This window comes from Aythya fuligula, chromosome 2, assembly GCF_009819795.1.
Source record: "Aythya fuligula isolate bAytFul2 chromosome 2, bAytFul2.pri, whole genome shotgun sequence".
NCBI lineage: Eukaryota > Metazoa > Chordata > Aves > Anseriformes > Anatidae > Aythya > Aythya fuligula.
In genome coordinates, this window is record NC_045560.1 from 14,586,721 (window position 1) to 14,610,865 (window position 24,145).

Genomic DNA, 24,145 nt, shown 5'->3' on the forward strand with positions numbered 1-24,145 from the left:
CCTGCATACATTTGAGCCATTGATCTCTGTCTTTTGCCAGGGTTGACTTTGCTATGAAGATGGGAATTTCTAACTTAGACCACATTATAAGTTAGGACTGGGAGCACCAGAGTGTCTAGAGGCACAGATCATGCTGTCCAAAGCTGGAAAAATTAAGCTGCTTTTACAATTTCCTATATGATGTACTCACAGCTCAGTTGAGAAGACTTAAAGGTTTACCTTTTGTTCAAAACAGGGCTTGGCATTGCTTCACTGGTTTTAATGGTTATTTTTTTTTTTTTCTTGCTTTCATTTCAGGTCAAGAAGACTAGCTGGTTTTGCTTCTCTCTTAATCAAGACTTCTGCTTTAATTTTGACGAGTGCAGACATGCTGTTAGAGATTTAAGCAATTTTGGAAGATGCGTAATGGGTTAGAGTTCAGTGCCCTGCTGTTAGCTGCTCCCTATCGCTGTAGGTGACAAGGGAGAAGATAACTAAGAAAGTAAAATGAGGCTCTTAGTGCTAGCCCCCAACTTCCTACGTTAGAGGATTCATTTTTGGGGCTTAACTTTGCAAGCTTTGCTCATGCTGGGCACTAATGCAGCTGGGTCTGCAAGGGTATCGTGAGGTAAAGTTGGAAGGCATACCGGTGTAGTGATTGCGGTGTAGCAAATGGAAGGCTGATGCTTTTACATATATATATTTTTTTTCCCAGTAATTGTCATCAGTGTTTGGTTTAATATCTTGGGAGTGCTCTCTGTTGCTGCTGCTGGCCAGCTATGGAAGTGATGGTGAGCCATAAATAATTATGGATGATGAAGGAGGAGAATAAGTTTTGAGGAGGGAGAGGAAGAAGGGGGAGGTTGTGGTGCACCCGGCAGCATTAGGGACCAGATGATTTTTGGTATAAATGGCATTCTGGAACTGTAAATAGGGTTTAGGGAAAAGAGAACTTAGTGGGGAGTAAGGGTAGAGTCACTGCAGAGATGAGGGCTCAGGGTAAGAAGAAGTTAGGGTTCTCCTGTTAGGAGCTGTTTTCACCACTCAGAGGGTGGGAACTGGGACGCTGGTTTCCTCTGGTTAAATGGGGCTGGCCTTGAGCTTGGGCCAGGCATGAGCTTAGTTATTGATTTGAAAAAGACGATTACAGCAGATTTGCGAGGAAGAACTGTAACTGATGACCTTTGACCTTAGCATGGACACAAACTCTCAGCATTCATTCTGTCTTTATTTTCCCCATGAAGTCTCCAACCTGCTATGATGCTAATTATGCTTTATCATAAAAAATGGTAATACCCTGCAGTGTGGTCAGGCAGCTAAAATACAGCCGTGCTAAACCTAAGGCTACCTCAGAGTAATCTTTTTTTTTTTTTTTTTAATCTTTATCTTCAGAAGTTATGCAAACATTTGAAAACAAAGCAAATAATCCTTGAGATTATTACTGCTAGGAGTTTGGAGGTAAGGTGTTTTCTTTCTTGCACCCATACCTGGAGCAAAACCTTGCAGTTCCTGCTCTGGATTGGCAGGATTCAGAGCCCTGAATTCAGAGATTGGCAAATCTGTTTTATTTCACCTCACAAAAATAATAATGATTGTAATCGTATTTATACAGTGATTGTTCTCAACGTTTTGGACAAATGCTAGGAGTGCCTAGAAATGAATGACTGTTCCCTTCAATCAGAGCCACAAGACAGTATTGAAGTTACACTGCTTCACAAAGACTGGCCAGTTTGGAAAAGTAATAGCTAAATATTGTTGCTAAAACTTTCCCCCAGAGATGAAAATAAGGCCTGTTTTGGTTAAAACGTCTTGAAAAGTATTTAACAGATAAATTAACATGCTACTATGATTATTTCCACATTGCTTTTGCAGACTAACTGGAAATAAATCTTCCCTGGTGGGCCTGACCCACAGGCACTCATGTGGGTGCGTGCACACAGGTGTGTGTGAAACAGCCATCCTGTGCCTCTGGTGTCTGATCCTTGTGGATGTGATGATGGGTGCTGGTGTGAGGGTCCCCTGTCAGCCTAATTAGGACATGTAGAAGCAGGCTATGGTGTGATCTACGATCTCCACACAGGTGTGGAGGATGAAGGAAGGGGAAGCATTGCCATCTCCTTGTCCTCCAAATGGTGACAAGGTTGTTGTAGTCTTGGGAGTAGTTCTGTAGGGCACAGTGGAAACTCCCGAAGCACTCAATCCCCTTCTTTCTTATTAGCAACAAGCACAGAGGTTGGGCCACCTGGCAGAGCAAGGCAGGTGCTTTCCATATTGGTCTCTAGAGATGATGCATTGGTTTGTGCCCTCCTAGAACACATTTATCCTCGTTACTGAACACACAGTGCTGTGCAAGTGCTTTATCTATTCACATCATTTTCATAGTTGTCTATTGTCTACTCGCGCTTCTGTTTTCAGGAAAAAATATCTTTTCTGCCTGACTAATTAACAAAACTCTAAATCCTATCAGGAACATAAGATACCATATCGCTGACCTAAAAAGTGATACCTTTCCTGTGATTTACGTAACTTGTGCATTCCGTCTACATGGTTCGGCAAAGCTGTTGGTATTGCAGAGCCCTACCCACCACACTTTGACTTTGAAGCTTCCAGAGGAATAGTAGTCTTCAGGAGAGAGGACTTTTCGTATTATCTACTAACTTTGTAGCTTACAGGGTGTTGGAAATGTAAGGCTCTGTTTGCAGTAATGTTTTTACAACTCTCTCTGCATATTAATCGTAGTTTAGAGCTCATATACTACAAGATTAATTGACTCTGCCCACCGGGGAGCATGTATCAGATTTAGTTGTTTCCATCTTTCACGGTGTTTGATATTAATAGCCCCCAAATGAAAGTCTTATTTCCAGTACATTTCTGAAATAAATTAGGCTCTTCGTCTCACGCTGGTTGTCAGTAGAGTAGACAGCTGTATTTGTGCCCTCCTAAATCTCCCCTTGAAGCATTTTGTCAGATACTTTTTTTTTTGTTGTTTAACATTTAATTGACATAGGTCAATCGTACACGTCAGTCTGCACCATCTATTTCTGTATATGAAGACATACACATGTGGCTGTTTATTCCCGTAAAATACATTATTCCAGTCTAAATCTAGCGCTGAGTTTGAAGGGCTGTCATTGTGGCTGAAAAACCAATGAAAGCCTAAATCCGAGCAGTGCTGTAATGATGGATGGATGTAAGGGAGACACTCTCAGGAGAACTAGAAAACGCTTCTCTCTAATCAAATTCACTCACAGATCAATTGTCAAGCAAAAAGCCAGAGGCTCTGCATTGCTTTCACCCTCAGTGCCCAAATAACGATGTCTCTGCATAGCAGATCGTGCACCATTATAGTCAGTACGTTTCATTAAGCGTTTGTGAACTCTGGACTCGATTGCTGTGATTCATATCCATGATCTGAAGCTAGTACTAATAATTATAAATTGTATTTGATGAGCTGTTTTGTTGCATTTTGTTGTTGTTGTTGTTATGTTTACTATGCAGATTTGTGCCGTCATCTCTGCATTACAGCAAAATACTCTGAAAAGAGCAATTTTCTCTCACCTCCCTTGCGGATTTAGCACACTTGGAGGCTGTGGCGGTGCTGGGATACAGGTCTAGGATTTTTAGGATCTTCCTGTGGAGGAATAAATCCCACAGAAAAGTTACTTTGCAGTTTAAACAGGGTGGTGCTACTGAGTGCTCGCAACATGGATGTGAAGGAGTTTACAGACCCACTCAATACATTCTCCTCAAATATTTTTATTTTTTTTACCCCCCAGGCAAACACGATCACACAGCACAAAGGAAGAGTAGCGGTGGTAAAGAAAAACACAGGAGCGAAGCGCGTTGATCTGTCACAGACGCGAGGCTTCCCCCCGCCTTCGCTCAGGCCTCGGCGCCCCGAGGGCGGCAGCAGCGGCCGGGAGCCGGCCCCTGCCCTTTGGCAGCGGCACCTCCTAGCGGCCGCCTGGCCCCGGAGCCGCTGCCCCCCGGCCCCAGCAGCTCCTCCGGGGCCGCCTTCGGCAGTACCCGGGGGAAGGAGGCGGCAGGAGCCGCCCAGAGCTCGGCCAGGGCCCGCCGCAGGGACCGGGAGGCCCCGGGTAGCAGCAGGCTGCGGCCTGAAGGGAGGCAGGGGCCGTGCCCCCGCTCCCCATCCCGCACCCGGGTCCCTGCCAGCCCCAGCCGTGCCGTGGGTGTTTGTTGTCTAGAGTACATCTGTTTTACTGGTGTATTTAAAAAATCGTTATGTGCAAGGACGTTTATTTCACAAAAGCAAGAGGTTCCTATGTAGAAAGGTTGGAATTAGATGACCCTTAAGGTCCCTTCCAGCCCAAGCCATTTTGTGATCCTGTGATCTGAAAGTTTATGCAAACTTCATTGTGGTTAACAAAGTAAGGTCACGGTTTTAACAGCACACTTTTGCTGTTTACAGCAAGAACCAGTAGCTCCTCGATGCTTTTTTGTACTCCTATAGTAATGCAACACAACTCAGTATGTGCTAGTGTCCCATTAGGTTACTGACCATACTATTTCAATGTACTGGGCTTTTGGAGACATTTAATTTCAAAAGTCACCTAATAATTGGCTCATATTCCTTTGGCTCTCAGACTTTTATACTGAGGACTGAAGCTGATGGCGTAATGTGATAAATTTTTAAGTAAATCACTGTTATTGCTGAAAGTAGGCATGTAGGATGCATGCAAAAGCTAACATTGCTTTTCACTTCATAAACACCCTTTCCAACATTTCATTGTCTCAGGAAGAATGATACTGGCCAGATGTTCTTGTTATCTTGAATGGATCATTGCTAAGTTAAAGACCATTTAGTGACGCTGGAAAAGTATTGGTGAATGTAAAAATGGAACAAGATGCTTCAGTTATTAGACTTGCATGTTTTTCTCATTTTCATAGCTGGTTCATATCTGCAATCAGTTATGCAATTCTTCGTTGAAGATACCGTATGTATACCTACATGTTTCAAAAAAAAGAATCCCTGACCAAAGCCTCTTCTTAATGTATATGTAACCTTCCCAGCTGTAGCTCTCTTTCCCTTGGTTGTACAAAATACTAATAAATTTACTTTAGCGTGGTACCTAGTCCAAAGAGCAATTTTATGGGTTAAAGGAAGAAAAAGCCCTGTTTTCTTCACTGCGTGGGGCACAGGGCAAGGTAAACATGCTCCAAAACTGCTAGGTAGGGAGTGACTGCAGGGGGAGTGCCAGCAGAAAAGGAGGAGGTGACGGTCCTTGCAGCTCAGGGCCAGGTAACCTGAAAGTTGTAGGTATCAAACTTCCTGATGCATGCTGGAGTACTGTCATTAATGCAGGCTTTTTTTTTTTTTTTTTTTTTTTTTTTTTAATTAATACAGGCAGTATTTTGCAGGCTTGTACCCTTGCAGAGACAGTGAACATCCTTATGTTGAAAACCATGGCTCTCTGCCCCTGGTGCAATGTCAGTACGCCTAAGAGAAAGCAGTTGTCTTTAAGCTGCTTCCTCCCCCACCGTGTTCGTGCAGTGCATTACACAGGTCTGTGTGTCTGAAGTTCCAGCGGGTCTGTGATGGGGACGAGATGCCATGCAAAGCCAGGTGTTTGCTCTCCTTCCCGGGCTGTGGGGCTGTGCGACGTGACTGGAGCCCAGCGTCCGTGGCTTTTCCTTGGCACCTGACAGCTTGTTTTGACGGTTCCCTCCTGCAGTACAGAGCTAGACAGGGAAATGAATGAACTCGTTGGCAAATTTTCAGATGCATTAGTTTTTATTAACCATTATTTTCCTTTCAGCCTGTGTTAACACGCCCAAGTGCCATATGCTGCTGAACAGACAAGTCCAGTCCACGCCCGAGCCGGGTTATTGTGTTAGTTTTGATCCGTGTGTAGTCTCTTGCCACAAAAGCTTTATCTGTTCTCAGAATACTCAAACAGTGAAGATAGCCACACACGTTGTGATGTACTCTTAAACTCCAGATGATTTTAAGCAGAGGCTAGAAATGCATGTTTACTTTCCCTTTCTCTTCATTTACAAATGAGAAGTTGTATTGAAACTTAGGGAGCTGCTCCTGCAGCTCCACTCTTCTTTGTGCAGCGTCTCTTCCTTTGAGATTTGCACTACAATATTTGGGCACAATTGTTTCATTGAGTGTTTTTGAAAAATCCTCTGAGGATCTGTGTAATGGAAAGGGTCTTAAAAAGCTATAAATGATATCCATATTTAAATCACTTCGCTTTTAGAAAGGTGGTCTCAGAGGGGCTCAGGGAGCCGTGGTGAGCTCGACGTGACAATGACAACCCACTTCCTGAGGTACTTCTCCATGCTAAGAAATACTCATGCCATTTCGGCCTTAACAGATCAGAGAATGTAGGTGTGTGTGGTGAAAATCTGGTTTACCTGACTTCCAGATGTGCAACAAACAGTCGTGGCGAGTGCAACTGGTGTGCATCCACGTGAAGGCTGAGGTTGGATGATGGATGCCGGGGCCGTACGGCCACAGGTGGGGCGTGAAGGCAGGAGCTGGGGAGTGCTCGCTGCCCTGCTCCAGCACTGCTCTCTGCTGGAGGCCTCGTGGGCAGGCGTCAAACAAAACTCAACATCTTACTGCCCAACCCTGGCTACATGATCGTAGTCACGCAGATTCAATATCCGTGGTACTTTAGGACCTGCCTGGTGCAGCAGGTGAGGTGGAATCACAGCAGCAGGCATCATCTGGTGGCATGTAGATGTGGAAACACTGCACATTGTAAGGCGGACGGGACATTTTAGGAGGCTGGCTTTCTGTTAAATAAATGGCTTCTTCTGATGAAGTTTATGGTGTTCTCTTCTTGTACAATATGGAAAAAAAATTTCAAAGGACAAGCTTCTTTATTTTAACTTTTGATGTTAAACACTTTTACACATTTTTTTTTGAGTACATTTGCAAAACCCAAGACATATTTAGAAATAAAGGGGTAAGAAATCTTTCTGTGCCATTAGTAAGAACACATTGTAGTTTCCATTCCTGTTTCTAGGTATTGTTTTCCACATATGGTCCTTGTTTCCATTATGTGGGAACATGAAATTGTTAGCTGCAGAATACTGAATGATGCTACTTAAATGAATGGTTTTCTCAGTTTTTCCTTTGTGCTTTTTACAAGTCATGTCATATGGAATAAACAGAATATGAGTGACTGCATTCATACGGGCTTTGCTAAGCTGTTTTTGCTTCCACTCTCAGTGTTAGTGTTCACTTAGCAAATATTTATCTTCCATTATAGAAGACTTTGGAGCAGAAAATGTGGTGCTCATGTGTTTAAATTATAAGTACCTTTATAATAGTCATCAAGTAGAATAGTTAAATGGGTGTACACAGGAAATGGGAGATCTGACTTGCTTAGACTTGAGCTGAGTGATGCAATATTTAAATGAAGATGTTATAAATCAGGTTTAGCATTACTTCTGTCCTCGTATTCAATGAAGTGAACTTGCTAGTTCTTCTGCATGCACTAGTGACAAAGACTTATATATAGCTTTTATGAAAGAATTGTGCATTGCTAATTTACATGTTGGTAGAGCAGTGTAGCTAATGAGTTTTCTATCAGTGTGTTTTGATACCCCTAAATGCATTGCAGGTATGGACAGTGTAAGTACCCTTTGGAGCAATAACAAGCAAGAGGGAGAGAGATCATAAACGTGGCTTTGTTTTGTTGAACAAAATGTGCAAATCTAATTGTAATTTACAAATTGAATTTTTGAAGCTACAGGAAAATATCCGAGCCTGGGATGTTGCTGTCTTAAACCAGAACAATTCTGAAGCAGGTTTCTTGAAAATACTAATTTAAAAAATATATTATTTTAAATTTTGTTTAGTATTTTTTTCATCTTTGCAGAAATTGACTTCTCCACCCTCTAGACCTGAAGTCCTTTGCACTTTTTATATTTTGCAATGAGCAGACCTTTCCTTAGCCCTGTAAGCACACCTTTCCATCTGCTGCGAGCAGGCAGCATTTCCAGGGGTTGCTGCTGGAGCAAGTCCTTCGTTTGTGAGCCCTCACCTGTGGGCTCTGCACTGCCACCAGGAGATGGCAACCCTGAAGGTCTCTGAGGTGTCCTGAAGGAAGGATTGGACCAGTTTACCCCACAGATGAAGTTGTGTAAACTGCAGTAAACTCTGTTAATTGCTGATTTCCACATTATGAATCACTAACTGTTCTAAGCCAAAACAGTATTTCTTTTTGACTGCTTCAGAAAATGTTTGAAGACTGTGCCACTGCTATTGCATAGGAAATTATGAGTGGCTGTGTGCTGGCTGCAAGGAGAATTGCAGCTGAGAAACGCAACTGGACTGAGCTGTGAATTTGGGTACCCTTGTAAAGCCAGTGCACTTGAATTCGTCAGAGCTAAGCTTGGTTCAGTTTCTTTTGCATTTAGCAAATAGAGCATATGAGCTTATGCAGCATGTGTTCTTATACAATGTGTGCTGGGATTTAATTTGAACATTTATGCAGTTTAAATGTTTCCATCTTGTTTGTTTAGTTATTGCATGGCATTAATTGTTACAGTTTGGGGCCATCTATTGCTACGTACCTTGTAAGTACAGTAAAATGATGAGCTTTTTGGGGGGTTAAAGGCTGTGTGATATAACTAATCTCTACCAAATGTGACTTCCCACTAGACCTCTCTTCCTTCCCAAGCCTCCCCCACCAAATCTGTGATTTATGGGAAAATGTTAATAGAGCAAAAGGGCCTCAAGAGCAGGGCTGCTCTGTGAAGTTTGGAAAAGGCTTTAATGAAAAGTTTCATTGTTATTTCATATTTACTTACCAAATCCTGCCAGAGTGAGCTCTTGCCAAACTAGTTTTCTCTATTTCTTGTCTGGTCTTGCTAACTTCTTGTTTTGTATCAAGGCCTCGTTGAACAGGAAGAGCGACCAGAATAGCTCAGCTTATGGCACAACAAATAGGTACTGCAGGAAAAAAGAAGGCTATCTGAAATGGCTTATGCAACGCCGAGAGACTTTTAAAGGAACTAATTAGCAAAATGATGCAGCATACAGCAAAGCTATTTTTAATGCAGGTTGAACATGCCGAAATAGCACAACCGTGCATCAGAAGTGGGCGTTTCTGTTATTGATTCCTGATTCTGTAATCTCACACGTTTCCTTGTATTTGCCTTGGAGGTGGGAAATAGTTGTGGTAGGAAGGCAAAAAAAAAAAAAAAAAGCCTTCAGGAATAGTGAAGTCTTGCTTTGGGTACAGTTTGTTGTGATGGATGTAGTCCAGTCACTGAGGCAGCATTGCAGTTCTCTGTTTCTCATGTTTCACTTTTCACCAAGAAGGTTAAGTGATGCACACACAAATTGTAATGTGTACTAAACACGAGGGATCGGACTCTCTCCTAAACCCCAAATTAGTTTCTCCATTTCTATTTCTGCGGTGAAGCCCAGCTGATGGTTCAGTTCTAACTTCAGTTTTGAGCTGGAGTAATCAGCAGTGGAAACAAGAATCAAGTCCTTGAGGCTTCCTAGCTTGTCAGTTCTCTTGTGTCATCAAAGCCTGGGTCTTCATAACTGTGTTTCAGTGTCTGCTTTAGGTACCAGAGACAGAGGAGTATTTCATAATGGGATAGACGATGAAGAAAGGTGTCTTCCCTTTTAGCTTGGGAGCAGAATTTGCAAAGGCACATCTTTGGTGGACTTTGCTTTAGAACTCATTCGTTAAAGGTCTTTGAAGTTCCTTGGCATCTTGAAGTTCCTCTGCATGCATGATAATGTGAAGAATGTAGTGCTGCTTTAAATCATTTCTGAAATTTTACTTTGCAGAAATGGATGCTGAGTTATTTCCTATAATGCGCTGCAATGCTAATTGCAGTGTGGGGAACAGCCATACATTAGGAAAATCAGCTAGTTTGGTGATAAATACTTGCTTAGCAGAAATTTAAGGTAATGATCTTAATAGTTACAGAAATTAGAGCAAAACATCACTAATTTAATTTCTGAAATGAATAGCCTAATGGCTGTAAAATGTAATTCTGAAATCTGAGCATCTGATGGTGATAATTTACAGCAGTACTTAAGCTGGATATACTTAGAAATGAAGCAACTTTCATGGTTATCAAATTTCTTCAAAATCATTGACCGACGCTACATATCACATGCAAAGTTGGCTTTCAAACTTTGGAAATCGTTTTCTAGTATATTACAAACAAAATTAATGTCACTTGACGTTCTTCCCTGAAGCATGTTGTCCAAAACTTCATGTCCTCTCGAGATTTAAAAATACAGATGGATTTAGAGGAATTCTGCTTGTCCAATTTTTTGTCCTGTTCAGTCCTTTAAGAAATCAAAGGATTTTCGAGGTTGTTGCTGTTGTTCTTGTTGTTATTATTATTCCTTCTAGACACTGGTACCAGAAAGGATGTTGATGCTAGTTCCTGTCTTTCTAGGAGGTCAGGCACACTTTGCAAGATGGTGCAAGTTGGAAGGTCCTCAAATTCGTCACTTTTTGCAGTCGTGTCTGTTCTGTGAAAGGCAGCAAAGCTCTGTTACTATTCCACCTGTAACAACAGCCCAGGGCATTGGCTTTGTAAAGGGGGAATATTTGAGGAGCAAGAAAACATAATGCATCATGTTCAGGTGGTGTGTTTGTAGTGCAACTTTCCCCTGTTGGAAAACAACCCCTTGAAGAACAGCAGGTTGAGTACTAGGCTGCAGTCAGGAGATACAGCAATATGCAGCAGGCACTTTGTGGGTGCAATGTTGCTCTGTCAGTTCTGGTGTCCTTCTGTATTAGAAGTAATAGTGAAGACTATAAAGGCAGTTTTCCCAGTTACTGGTAGACATATGTATCTGTACACTCATGCGCGCATATATGTGTCTGTGTGTGTATGTGTCTTTCCTGAATTAAAATATGGAGTGTTCTTTGTCTAAGATTCAGATATCCCACCTACCAACTCTACCAAAACACAGGTAGAAAGCTCTTTGACACCACTGCAATATACTGTAAGATAAGCTGTTAAACCTTTACGGCTGTCAGATAAAAAAACATGCAAACTGAGCAGACATCGCTGCTTTCTTGTACAGCTTTGTGCCTGTTGACCACTGTCTGGGATAGTTCGAGGAGGATGTATTTTGCTTTTATGTATAATATATATATGTATATACATTTGGTAACATTGGGAACCTTTTTCTTCTGTCGGTGATGACACTGAACCATGCTTGTCTGATGGAAGTGTCCGTACGTATGTACATGACTGATTAAGAAAAACACCTTTGGCTTTATATTCCAATTTACATTTCTTTACATGAATATGACCTAAATGGCTGTTTTTAATGTTGAACATTCGTAGGATTGCAATGTTATCTATATGTGTGAATAACTTTTTTCCTATTTTAAAAGTATGTATATATATATATACATGATGTTTTTCTTCTTTCTTTCTGCCTTTTATGCAGGATCCAAACTACTGGATACAAGTACATCGACTGGAGCATGGGGATGGTGGGATCCTAGATCTGGATGACATTCTTTGTGATGTAGCCGATGACAAAGACCGTGTAAGTATAAACAGCTACAAAAGAAGCCCAGCACGCACTGTATGTGGTTAGGACAGTATTCTGTGCTTCCAGCACATGTCTGGAGGTGGAGTCAAACAGTACAAAGGTTTTAGTTTTTTGATACAGCTTGCTTGACGGGTGTAGGAGTTTGTTACTATTATGATTTTCAAAAAAGCTCAGGAATTAGTTTATTTAAATCATGTGCCTTTTTTTTTTTTCTAAATTCAAGTAATAAAATGAGCTGCAGTACTAAAAATAAAAATCTCAAAGGTGAACAATAATGCAAAAAAAAAACAACTGAATAAGTAAGTTAAGATTTTAGCTTCATGTTACCAGTTGAATATATGAAAAACACATGCTATTTTTAAACTGTGGAGGGTTGATTGTTTGTTCTTGTAAATCTGTTTGGGTAGAATTGCTGGATACACAGAACTTCAGAAAATAACTATACACTGTTTGTTGGGCATTCTGTGTGCTTTTTAAGTACGGATGTAGATCACCATCATCTAGGAGGTTTTTCATTATTGGTTGGTTGATTGCGCATATAGATACACGTGTCTTTAAATTACATGTTCAGGGTAAGGTAAGAAACACTGTGGCAAACAGTAAGGGGTTACGTAAATATGCCACTCTGCAACTTTGCACATGTTTGCTGAAGGTCTTAAGAGTGCCTGAGCTTGATGCAGACTTCAGTCTGGAAATGTGCTTTAGGACCCTGCTCCCTTCATGGACAGGATCCGTAATTGCCTCTGTTGGAAGCAACAGGCACTCTGAATACTCCTTGAAAAGAGGCCAAATGATGACTCTTCAGTTAATTTTTCAGAAATAAATACTTTGCCTGCAGTCATTTCTTGTGACAAAACTTAATTGTCTTGGTTATTTCAACCAGGACTTTATAAATAAAAATAATGAGAGGAGTCTTGGGACATGAAGACTCCTCGCTGTCTGAAATATTGGGATTACTCAAGCTGTATAGAGTAACAGAGCTGAGTTTTCAGGAATTTCTTCAATAAAAATAGTGCCCATCTAAGATTTCATGAAAAGCTAATTAAAACCTCCAGCTAGTTATCTCATATTCAAGGCTTGAAGTTGTACGATTAGTTTAGCTTTTGCTTACGGGCTTCAAGGAGACTGGTGGAAGCTGTCACTAACTACATACATATATATATATACACACACACACATGCACACACATATTTATAAGTATGACTTATGACTTATTTGAATCATGCACTTCTTAGCTCCGCACGTGCTCCTCCCTTCAAAAGGAGAAGTTTAAATTCTGGTGACTTCAAGACCTCATTTGTTGGCTCTTACCTTAGCTTGCCGCCTTCAAGTGGGGTAATTCCTCCCAGTGAAACTCTGTGGGTGTTTACGTGTGCATGACTAATAGCTGAAAAACTCTTGACTGCAACTGAAACAAGCAGTGTCATTATTGCAATATTGTTTTTGTGTACAGATGGACAAGATACCTAATAGCTAGTAGTATTTATTTCCGTGTTTGCCAAGCTCATTTCCTCTGATTTTGTGAATCTGGCATATCTCTACTGGTAGCATTTGTAAGTTAAATTTCTTTCCTTTTTTTTTTTTCTTTTCAAGACCTTGTAAGATTGAGTAGGAAGGTGCAATATAAACATACACCATGCTATATTGGTTTATATTCTTGAATTAATCATTCTCAGTTGACCTTCACATTTGATTCTCTTCAAGCATCTCAATCATTAGTCATTGCTTTTCAGTTTCCTATCTTGCATTTTACAGCTGACCTTCCTGATTCCCTGTAGGTTTGGATTGTTAGCATTGCATTTTGCGCTTCCTCCATATCGAGCGTATCTGCTAGTTCTGTGTTAGCAGAACCTGATATTCATGTAGGTCTCATTTCTGCAAGGTTCTGAGTATAACTTCAACTAGTAGTATCTTATATATATACACATACTTCAGTTCATCTTGTTTATAAAACAGATTATGCCTAAACATTTAAATTATCTGCTTGTTTAGTTATGGTCAAAGTTAAACATAAGCTTATACCTTTTTTTTTTTAACGGGGACAAAAATATCCCAAATATTGCAAAACTGAAAACTTAATGCCATAGTTTTCATTTCATTTTCAGAAGGAAGATATTTACATTCTTGGTGACAGAGGTGGTTGTGTTGTTTCCTACCTGTCATGTGTACTTCTGAAAATCAATTTGCTTTTACCATGATTCTTTAGATGTAAGCATTGTTCCCACAGTGAAAAATATTACAATTTGTGCTTTTTATATTGCTTCTATGCCACAGTTGTTTGTGCAATGTCATACAAGCACAGTGAATGTGAAGCAGCTAAGGAGCAGCCTGTCCTCTAGCTAAACTTTTCACTCTTTATAGTCAGCTGTATTAGTAAAACAGAACTCTAAGAAATGCGAGGAATATATTTACCCCTATTCCACTGTCTCCATGGAGAAAGTGTTCTATCCTATAACAAATACAAAGATCCTTAGAGACAGCAGCTGTTCTGAATGGAATAAGAGAAGTATCTTTGTGACAGTGTCCTTCCCATTAACGTGCAGCCTGATAGGGCGACTTTATTTAGCTTTTTCTGTCCCTGTAATTTGGAATTCTTTTGTCACTTGGTAAAACAGAACAGAAGAGTAAGGGTTAACCAGTTTCTCTTTGGAATAATTTGCAAAGTTTGGTGTTGTTTACCTCTTAAAAAAAAAAAAGAAAGAAAAAAGAGAAGAACACAAACTACATGGAAAAATTTGAGTTTGCTAAGCTGTTTGTTCCTTTCTGAAACAGCTTTCCTTAAGCCTTTTAACATAGTTCATTGACAAAGTGCATAATGCCTTCTAAATTAGCTGGCAAGCAACTCCGACATTCGTACTGCACAATGTCACTACACATAAAGTTGGCGATGAAAACTTGGTTAATGCAGTTATTTGCAGTAACGCTATTAAAGCAATTAAAGGAAAAGTTAATAAATGCTCACATGAATAGTGTTTTCATAGAAATCTTTTTTTTTTTTTTTTTTATGCTTGAAATTAAAAAAAATGACTGGATTTTGTTATGGAAGATAGTTTCCAATGGAAATGCATCAGTATTCTCCCTCCCTCTCACCCTTCATGAATACAAGTGGGTAGTCTTTTTTTTTTTTTTTTTTTTTTCCTCTCGTTACTGTTTGAGGAAGCGCCTTGAAATGCTTGGGCAGATGAATGATGAATGTCCAAGATCTCTGTACCAGTACAAAAGGAGAAACAATTCCCTTCAATTTGCTTTTAGTGAATGCATAACCTATTTCAATTATTTTAAAAATACACGGCTCTTGTTGTCCATGTAGTAATTAGAACAATATGTTTAAGTTAGGTTGATAAGCTTTTATTTGGATTTCTGTTACTTGTAGAAGCAGCCTTTCATTTGAAGGTTTTCAAAAAACATATGTTAACTTGTCAGGTTTCCAGCTGGATGATAACATAATGGATGACTTCAGTTCAGTTCTTACTAGGTAGCCATTCTTAGCAGCAAAAAAAAGTCCCCACCAACTAAACAAAACCCAACAACTATCCTTAGTGATGTTTTTTCCTGGCAGATCAAAGCACGTGGACACTTCAGTGATCCTCATACTTCGTGTATTACATGGAAGTACTTATTCAGGGGTCCCATAGGCTCGTGTTTGTCTATGGAAAAAAATATTTAAGACATTGTTGTGTCATCTCCTATTTTAAAAGTGTGTGTATGAACATGACTTACTCCCAGTTGAATTCTCACTGAAAATGTCACTTGTATTTTGGACAATTAAAAAAAAAAACAACAACGTGTAATTATATGTAATTCTTTCCTTCATAGTAATGCTCAGGCTGTTACTCAGTGAAAAGCTTTACAGACCACAATGTCTGTTCTTGGTGTAGCTACAACATTTCTGAGAAATTAGAGGCTTTGCTTCCCAAGAAAGCAATGAGGAGCTGCCATTAAGAGTCACTGGTTTTGGTAAGCAGCTGGACAAATAGAGCTCGTTTGAAACATTGCAGGGTATGAAGCTAAGGATAATTATTAATAAACTCATTTACCCTAATGTATTAGGTTTTTTTTTTAGCTCGTGATTAGCAACCCTTAGCTGTAAAGGCACTTGCATCTTATGATTTCACTCATCAATGTCCTAATAAATTCAACACTCTACTTCTCAAAATAACCACCATTAATTTGCTGTATTTTGGTGTATGCTTGAGATACAGCCTGAGTAATGCTCTCTAAACTGAAAAATTGGTTTTCTGTGGTAGATTTACCATTTTCAAATATTTGGTCATGTCTGCACCCTGCATAATTCATATTTATGTCCACTTAGTGCAGACATACAAAATGGAGCAATATTGATTGGTAGTGTCTGAAGCGAACTTTGGCGCTTACCATGGTGTTTGTGTGCATGTTGGTCATATTTGGGTCAGTGTAAGTTGAAGGTAATGTTGGTGCTTGGTGTGCTGGTGAGGCATTCTTTGAAATTCCTAGAAGACATTGAAAAAAAAAGTTGCTCTTTTGAGTAAAATACTGCTGGTGGAAATAGGATGAATATTCATTTTATATGAACATTCATTAATTAAATATTAACATTAATTTAATAGATCTGTGTCAAAACAAAGTTCATAAATGTTCATAATCTAGAGTTAGCTAATTTAAATAATTGAATTGCAGCTGAAATGCAGTGAGATCAATTGCAGTTCATTTGCATCCCCTTTTTGTAGAGACCTACCAATGCTCTGCTAGGATTACTGTGAATTTAATACTTCCTTGTTTCTGTCATGATAGGGAGGAAGCCTGACCAGTTTCTTTACACACTATAAAGACATTTTAGGAAATTTAGGCATATTATATTTTCCCAGCATAGTGGAAAGGAAATGAACTTTTTTTTTTTTTTTTTTTTTTTTTGTGTGTGTGTGTTAAACATATGGTCAATTCTAAATAATACTGTTGTTTTGTTTACTTCCTCTTGGAAAGCACTGTTGAGCTAGAGAGGCATGTGATACACAAAATGTGGCTTTGGAAAGGATGACTCTATTTGTTTGTAACAAATGTTAACTTGAAACCAACACAGAAATAACTCTATTTTGAGCAAATGCATTATGGTCCTAAGGTTAAAGGCCAGCTTGGGACTGAAGAACTGTGACTGCAATATCTGCTGCTATTGATTTTTGGTCTGTCGCTCTTATTTTTCAGGAGAGTTATGCAAGACCCCAGTTTTATAGTAAATTCTGGGTAGACCAGTGAAAACATGATGCTCATAGAAAGAATGAGATTCTGGTAACCCGGTGTCTGCTTATTCTCTGTGATGTTATGGAGCTTTTGAACTTGAAAGTTGCACAGATAAACTTGCGTTATCTTTAGATTTCCATCAGCACATAATCAGAATACTCAAAGTAGTGTTGTTTGTTCTAAATTTGGGTCTCTCTGCCTCATTTAAGCAAACTTACAGCTGCATTTACATTTGAATTTTCTTTGACTTGGCAACTTAATTTAACCCTAAAAGCGTAAACAGAGAACTTTTTCTGTTGTGCTTCTAGGGCTTTAATCTGCAAAAGGCACACAAACTTTAGAACATCTAGATCCAGTGCAGCAAATCTGATAGCAGAACCTGAAAATGCCCCCAATGCTACTCAAATTTATACTTTGAATGCCATTCCCTTTCATTCTTTTATCAAAACTGACATAGAATTAAATTTTAACTACTGTCATGTTTCTCTCTGCTACAGTGTCCAGCTTCTCTCATTTTGTTCTGTGACTTCCTTCACTGTATCCCAGGAAAGCAGAATGACCTTGAAACAATTTGTTGTTACTCATAAGTGACTTGGCAAAACACGTTTTGAGCATAAGGCATTCTTTTCTTGTAGCAGCTTAAAATAACTTCTTGTGCAGCTGAGCTTGGGAAAGTATTGATATTGGGAAAAAAAACTCTCATACAATTCCATGTTTTTTTCTGTAAGAAATTTTAAAAACTTTAGTTTAACAATGAACTCTTCATGTCCTCTAGTATTCTGCAGCATGTTTTGTTTTAACTACACTTTGACAGAATTGACAATTTGTTTTTAACTGACAAATGGATGAGAACAGAATGTCTCTGTTTTAATGTCTCAGGGTTTCCAGCTTTAACGGTATTGACTTGTTATTAGTGGGTTGGCCAAAAGATTTTTAGATTCATCTTGCTGATGGATTTAAACCAAAGGAAAATCAATGTACTTTACATAGCTGGTATTTAATGAAGACATATTTGGAAATAACAGACTCCAAACATAAACATTGTGTTCTCTCAAATAATTGAATTAAGATGCTTGTAATATTTCTAATAAAATAAATTTTAACTTCACAATGTTTATGGATGAGACTAACTACTACGGAACTGAGGAAATACAGGGCATAATATACTAATACCAAAATGTGTGGATTTTCCAGGCACTAAGAGATATTAGAGCTAACTAGAGGTTTTATCCCATCTGACTTTATATCTCTTTCAGTGCTGTCCTCCAGATTTACTCTCATTTAATCTCATTTACTTTTTCTAGCTCTGTAAAGATGGCATCTCTATTCATGATCCATTGTTTATTTTGGGATAAACTGGGATAAACTGCAATATGCAAATTCCCTTGCTGAATCACTGAAGTAGTTGTATCAATGCCCTAATGACTCCCAGGTAAGAGAGGAATGAAACTGAGACAATTTTATTATTTGGAAGTAAGTCCATAGAGATCTGAAGAGCTGTGGGTAAGGCTGACTTCTGAAAATTAAATAATTTGGTGAAAACTTTTCTTTAAATAATAGCGGGTTCATGCATGAAGATGATATAGTGGGGAAGACCATGACAGAGTTGTGAAAGTCATGCCTGACAAATCTGCCAGAATGCTCTGCAGAAAGAAAGACTTCAGCAACAGTGTTTGTGTAATCAAATAACCCACAAACCTACCAAAGGATGAAAAAGGGTCTTATGGACAAATACGTGATGGGTGGATGGCAAGTAGAACTCCGTGGTTGCGCATATTTGCAATTGCCCTGGAAGAAGAAGAGGGGATCTGAATACTGGAGTGACACACTCACTCCATTGCTGTGTGCGAAGCCGAATGTTGGTGGTGAAACACCGGCTGGGGAGTTGCAGAAGTGTCCCATGCTACAGAGAGAGTGCACAATAGTGGTTCATGAAGTCAGACATTGGCAAATGTGATGTGCTTTCAGTGAAAGACTCCTTTAATTGAATACACAGAATAATGAGTTCTGAGCTAGCTATTGTATTTGGAAAAATGTTCTTGGTTTTGTAATAGATCTCTGGAAACACGGCTTCTGCTGCAAGGTATGGCTCTGTGAGATGTAACAGGAGAAAATAAGGCTCCCAGCAGCTTACCCTTGTGCTTGCCTCTTTCTCACATTGTCATCCTCTCCTGTCACTTACCTCATACAGGCTCTGGCACTCCTGACCTTGTCTCTCAGCCACTTTATTCACCAGGACACTAGAGGACTCACCCTTACAAAAATAAATGAATGCTTTTCTGCTGTTCTACCAAAGGACCTGGCAAAGTGGTGGAGGAAAGGGAGAGGATGTCACCAGTGGGAGCAGTTGAGGTGTGAAGGAAGAAGTGAGATGAGGGAGGGTGGGAATGTGAGCAGGAGGAGGAGCAGGGTGAGACCTTCCCTATCAGTGCAGGGAGGCTGCTGGTGGCTGTGGAGCCACCAGAGGGGTCCCTGCGGTGAAGCAAGGGCAGGGAAGGGAGGAGGCAGGCACCTCGTGCTGAACCTGCTGGTGGTGGAACTTCAGGCTGCCTCCTGCCACCAATCACTCAACTAACCAAGAGAAGTTTTGTACACATAGCAAGAGTCCAGAGGAAGTGCCAATGCTGATTCCAGGTGTGGATTAAAGGCTTCTCCACCAGCAGTGCTTAAATGGACCAGGACTCTCAGCCTTGCACAGAGGATGAAAGAGGCGAACTGTAGATGACTGTAGAATCACTGTTGACTTTGAGGAATTCTTGGCCTTTTCAATGCAAGACCCTAAAAGAGGGTAGGCTTAAATTAGATCTAAGGAAGAAATTCTTCACTCAGAGGGTGGTGAGGTTGCCCAGAGAAGCTGTGGCTGCCCCATTCCTGGAGATGTTCAAGGCCAAGTGGGATCGGGCTTTGAGCAGCCTGGTCTGGTGGGAGGTGTCCCTGCCCATGGCAGGAGGGTGGGATTAGATGGGTTTTAAGGTCCCTTCCAACTTCAACCACTCCATAATTCTCTGATTCTATGATCTGGGAGCATCAGATGAAGCTAAAGTTTTCATTAGCAAAGCAAGTAAAAGAAGATACAGTTCTTGGATAAAATACTGCCTTTTGTTTTCAAATAAACACGATTAGCCTAACTTGTAGGAGTAGCTACCTGTGAAAGGCTTTCATATTTTTCTTGACCTTAATTGTTATGGTGTATCAGAGTATATGTGATTTTTGGCAGATGGTGCAGATGCTTAAAGAGGTTTTGAAGGGCTGTAATTGTTTTTGAGATGTCGTGGTTTAAAAGTACTCATTATGCTGGCTTAACTGATTATGATTTACTCTTCAGAAAGATGATGCTGGTAAGTCATGGGAACTGTTAATTTAAATACTTAAATTGTTTGTAAGTAGGAATCTCTTTAAACTTCACTGAAAATGGCAGTGTGTGGAAATGGTGATGGTCTCACGGTGTCTAATGCTGGTAGTGATGAAGGTCAATACGTGGCTATGGATGGTGGCTGCTAGCGAATTATAAACTCATCACAATTAAGAGACACTTTGTACAAAAACTATTTAATAATTGATTTTTTCTTTCTATATCTTGTAGTAATTATAAGATTCACTAATTAGATTGAGTTGTAGATAATATGAAGAAGTGTTTTATAATTCTTCACAGTGTAAATCTCCACAGTGAATCTAGAATTAGGTCATTATGGCTAACAAATGCATGTTATTCTGATATCTTTTCATTAATTTTAGCAAAATCACTTTGTCCTAGAGGTGTGTTATTCATCCCACAACAAAAGAAAAAACTGCAGTTAAGGTTTGTTGTGGGAATTCATTATCTTCTTACTCACTGATATCATCAGGTCTTAAAAGAAACACTTCACAGCAATAGCTTCACGGATATTTCCTAATAGAGATGGTGAGATTCGTACACTAGAGGACTGACCCATATTAAAGCTTAATTATAGTAATGGATAATCTGGCAAGTATAAATTATTCACGGTTGCTTTGTACATGAAGTAGTGCCATGAATAAATTAAGGAAAAGTTTCTGGAGAAGACCCTGAACAGTGGCATAAGTTTGTCAAAAGAAAGTTTTCCTTTTTGTCTTTTAACCCATATTTGAATCTGACGCTGTTAGATTTGCAAGCACGTTCCCATCGGTGCAACTTCACGCTTTGGAGATGTTTTGTTTAATCAAAACCAATAGCAGGGAGTCTTGGGCTTTTACACCCTCGTAGTGTTCCTTGACTAATCTGTTATGCAAGGGAAACATTCCTACCTAAACACAGGCCTGGTACAAAAGCTGCAATCTCAGCTGTCTGATAAGATTCCCACACTGTCACTAGGTTGGGAATTCATTTACATTGCCCTCTTATCCATCAGTACTAATAGGTCTTAGATGAGTGCTGTAACTTCAGAGTTATTTCCCAGAAAGGACAGTAGGGTTCATACATAGGCTTGGACTTCATTTTCTAGACGGCTTAGTAGCTGAGTACCTTCTAAGTAATTTGTAGTGTGAATAGCCTTTCTGACAAAGGGATGACTTGAATCAGGTTAAAATGGGGTCTCTAATGAATGGGGCAGCTCTCTCATGTGAAAGGTTCCTTCAGCAAGTGCTTCAGGTCCAAGAAGAAGAAAGTAATGCTGTCTTTTTGGAGGAACTTTTCAGCAGCCTGACTTTTCAGATACCTTGTTAGTAGTAGCCTAGAAAGGAAGGAGTTAAGAAGATGCTTTGAACCCAAAGTCTTCTGCTTCATCCCCACACCCTGTTGGTGTACTTCCACACCCTCCTGGTGTGTAGGGAACTACCTTCCGCTCACCTTCAGCGTGCTCAGCAGGATAGTCACTACATTTTTCAGATTAGCATCACTGCTGAAGCCTGTTTGAGTTTACACAGCAAGAAGGAGTTCTGCCTGCTCTTCAGTGACACGCAGCATTGCAGGACCATCGCCTTTTTCATCTGTACATCCTGCTGGAAAAACAGATTGTTCTTCAGTGGGCTCGACTCCTTGGAGGTTGCTTTACTTCCTACAGGACTGAAGACTGTTCGCTGTAAGCTTGGTTGGAAGCTTGATGGTACTGAGGCTTTGTTTTCTTGGGACACTGTTTGCTTGAAGATCCCACATTTTGGTGGATGAAATGGCAGACACACCTAAGAGGAAAATTACAAAGAAGTCGTCGTCTTTTTCATATGATCGTCGGAGAGATTCAGTGAAGGTCAGGAGACAGTCCAAGTCTCTGAGCTTTAAGTCAGCTACATTGGATGCTCAGAAAAGACAGGCAAAGAAAAAGCAGGTTTGTGTTTGGCTGTTTCTTAAAAAAAAAAAATCTTTACTTCCAAAATTCGTATAAAGATTGTAAAACTTGCTTTGTTAACGTGAAGCGGAAAGCAGTCTGCTGATTTGCAACCTATGTGTGAGTACGGATGTGTACGTACACAAACTTGTGGGCAGGTGAAGCTGGGGAGGCTTCTTTTTTCTTTGTAATATTTCCTGTGAGCTAGTGAAAACTTGTGGTGTGAATTGGATTGCAAGAAAAGCCTCTAACTTCTTTGCTTTTGAGATTTCTGTTTTGTTGTGGGGAGCTGCCTCTGTAGCGTATCACGTACCCCATGAGCTTTTGGTAGCGTTTTGTCTGTTGTGCTGACAAACACGGTGGGTGCTGAGCCTTCTGAAATTCTTATTCAGGTTACAAGCAGTGTTTCACTGCTCTTCTTTATTATTGTTCCTTTTTTTAAAATGTTGAAATGTACCAGACTGAGAGCTTTAGGGAGTGCAATATTTTACTTATTCCAGAACAGGTAGTGCCAGTCAGCAGCAGCACCTGTTCTGGTGGGACCAGTTCCTAGGGTTAGAGGGCAGCTTAATGCCTCGGTGTTATTGCACTTCAATAGTAAAAGGCTCATACGCAGGTCTTTATCTTTTATAGTTGGAATATAATTAAATGAAATTTCTCCAAAGAGCCAGCGTACTGTGCGCTGGAGCAAATGGAATGAAAACAAGTGAGTCAGTCCATGAAATGGCTTTGTGTACTGATCCACGATTTAATCTAATATGAAAGGAGCTCAGGCTCATGGACTTTGCAGTGCTCTCGCTCTGAATTTATGTGCGCAGGGTGCCTTTTTGAAAGGGTTGAAGAAACTTTCAAGGGAATTTTTAATTAACTGTAGAACATACAAGTTTTTAATACTTTGCAAATAATGTTTCCACAAGTGCTTTAAATAATCTGGATTGTCATTAAGCAGTATTAGTGAATGTCTCACACGCAAGTAATTTTCAGGACCTGACCACTACATCTGCTCCTAAGTTTAGATGACAGTGTACCCAGTCAGATTTAAGAGCGTGAAAGTTATTGTGTCCTGAGTAAGGTTAAAAACATAATGGATTTAATGTGTTTGGGTTCCTATGTGTTTTAGTACTATTTCTGTTGTTATTGAATGCTTAGTATGTCTACTCTCATCGCAAAAACTAACAATTGGAGTATTAGGATATCGATGCTTTAGTGTGGTTCTTTAATGTAAATTAGAGTGAAGCCCCTTTGTCTGAACAAAAGTTTCCAAATGAGGGAATATTTGAAGAAATGAGGAACACCTTCAAAAGGGCACCAAGCTCTAATTTTGCTTTGCTTTATTATCAGATGTCATTTGAGAAGTTAAATCACATTTCTAACTTTTGTATGTGAGCATTAAAGATCATTGAATCCTTTCAGGAAGTTGAAAGACTACTCAAACTATTTCGACAATTTTGTGTATAAGTGCAAATGAGTGAGTACCCCTGTATTATAATTTTCCCAGACCTTAACGTTTCTGCAGCCTCTCATATTTTGGATAACTGCCATGGTTACTGTGTGACCTCTAGTGGTTAATGAAAAATATGCTCAATTACTGAATTCAAGCTGATGCTTGAATAAGTCCTTAAAATGTTTACTTGTTGGTTTAATTACTTGATCCTCCAAATTATTTTATTTTTGAAAAGAAAATAATATAATTTGCTTTAAGTTAATCTTTTATGATGTCACTTCCAGAAAAAAAAAGTTTTGCTATAATCATTACACACTTGGGTGTGTGTCTGAAGAACAGTACTGACAGATGGGGAATTATAAGAGTAGTATTAAAAACTTTTTACTACCTTGGCTTGGTGAATGTATGCTAGAGAATGAAATTACTGAAATGAAGCACTCTCCGTGAAGCCTTGTTTTGGTCAACTTCTGTAGCTGCAAAAGAACTGTTCTGCCTCAAGAATGCATTTTTTCCCCTCTAAATCCAACAATTAACTCTAAAAATTGTTGCTTTTTCCTACAAGCTTGGTCTTGTTTCAATCTGTAGATCATTGTAATTGAGAGAAAACCATTCTCACCTCCTCCCTGCTCTGTCCCTCCTTGCAATGGCAACTGTTGATGGGTGCATAGGAAATGCTATTGAACACAAAACATGGCTGCTTTT

General features: G+C 39.7%; 1 protein-coding gene across 21 annotated transcripts in view; it reads left to right on the forward strand.

Moving 5' to 3' along the window:
* PARD3 (par-3 family cell polarity regulator) overlaps positions 1 to 24,145 on the forward strand; it is a 445,611-nt gene that overhangs the window by 35,962 nt on the left and 385,504 nt on the right. For all 21 annotated transcript variants that reach the window (XM_032183227.1, XM_032183239.1, XM_032183233.1 and 18 more), the window contains exon 2: positions 11,399 to 11,500. In XM_032183227.1, the coding sequence (XP_032039118.1) occupies positions 11,399 to 11,500 (102 nt within the window). The remainder of the gene's footprint in view (positions 1 to 11,398; positions 11,501 to 24,145) is intronic.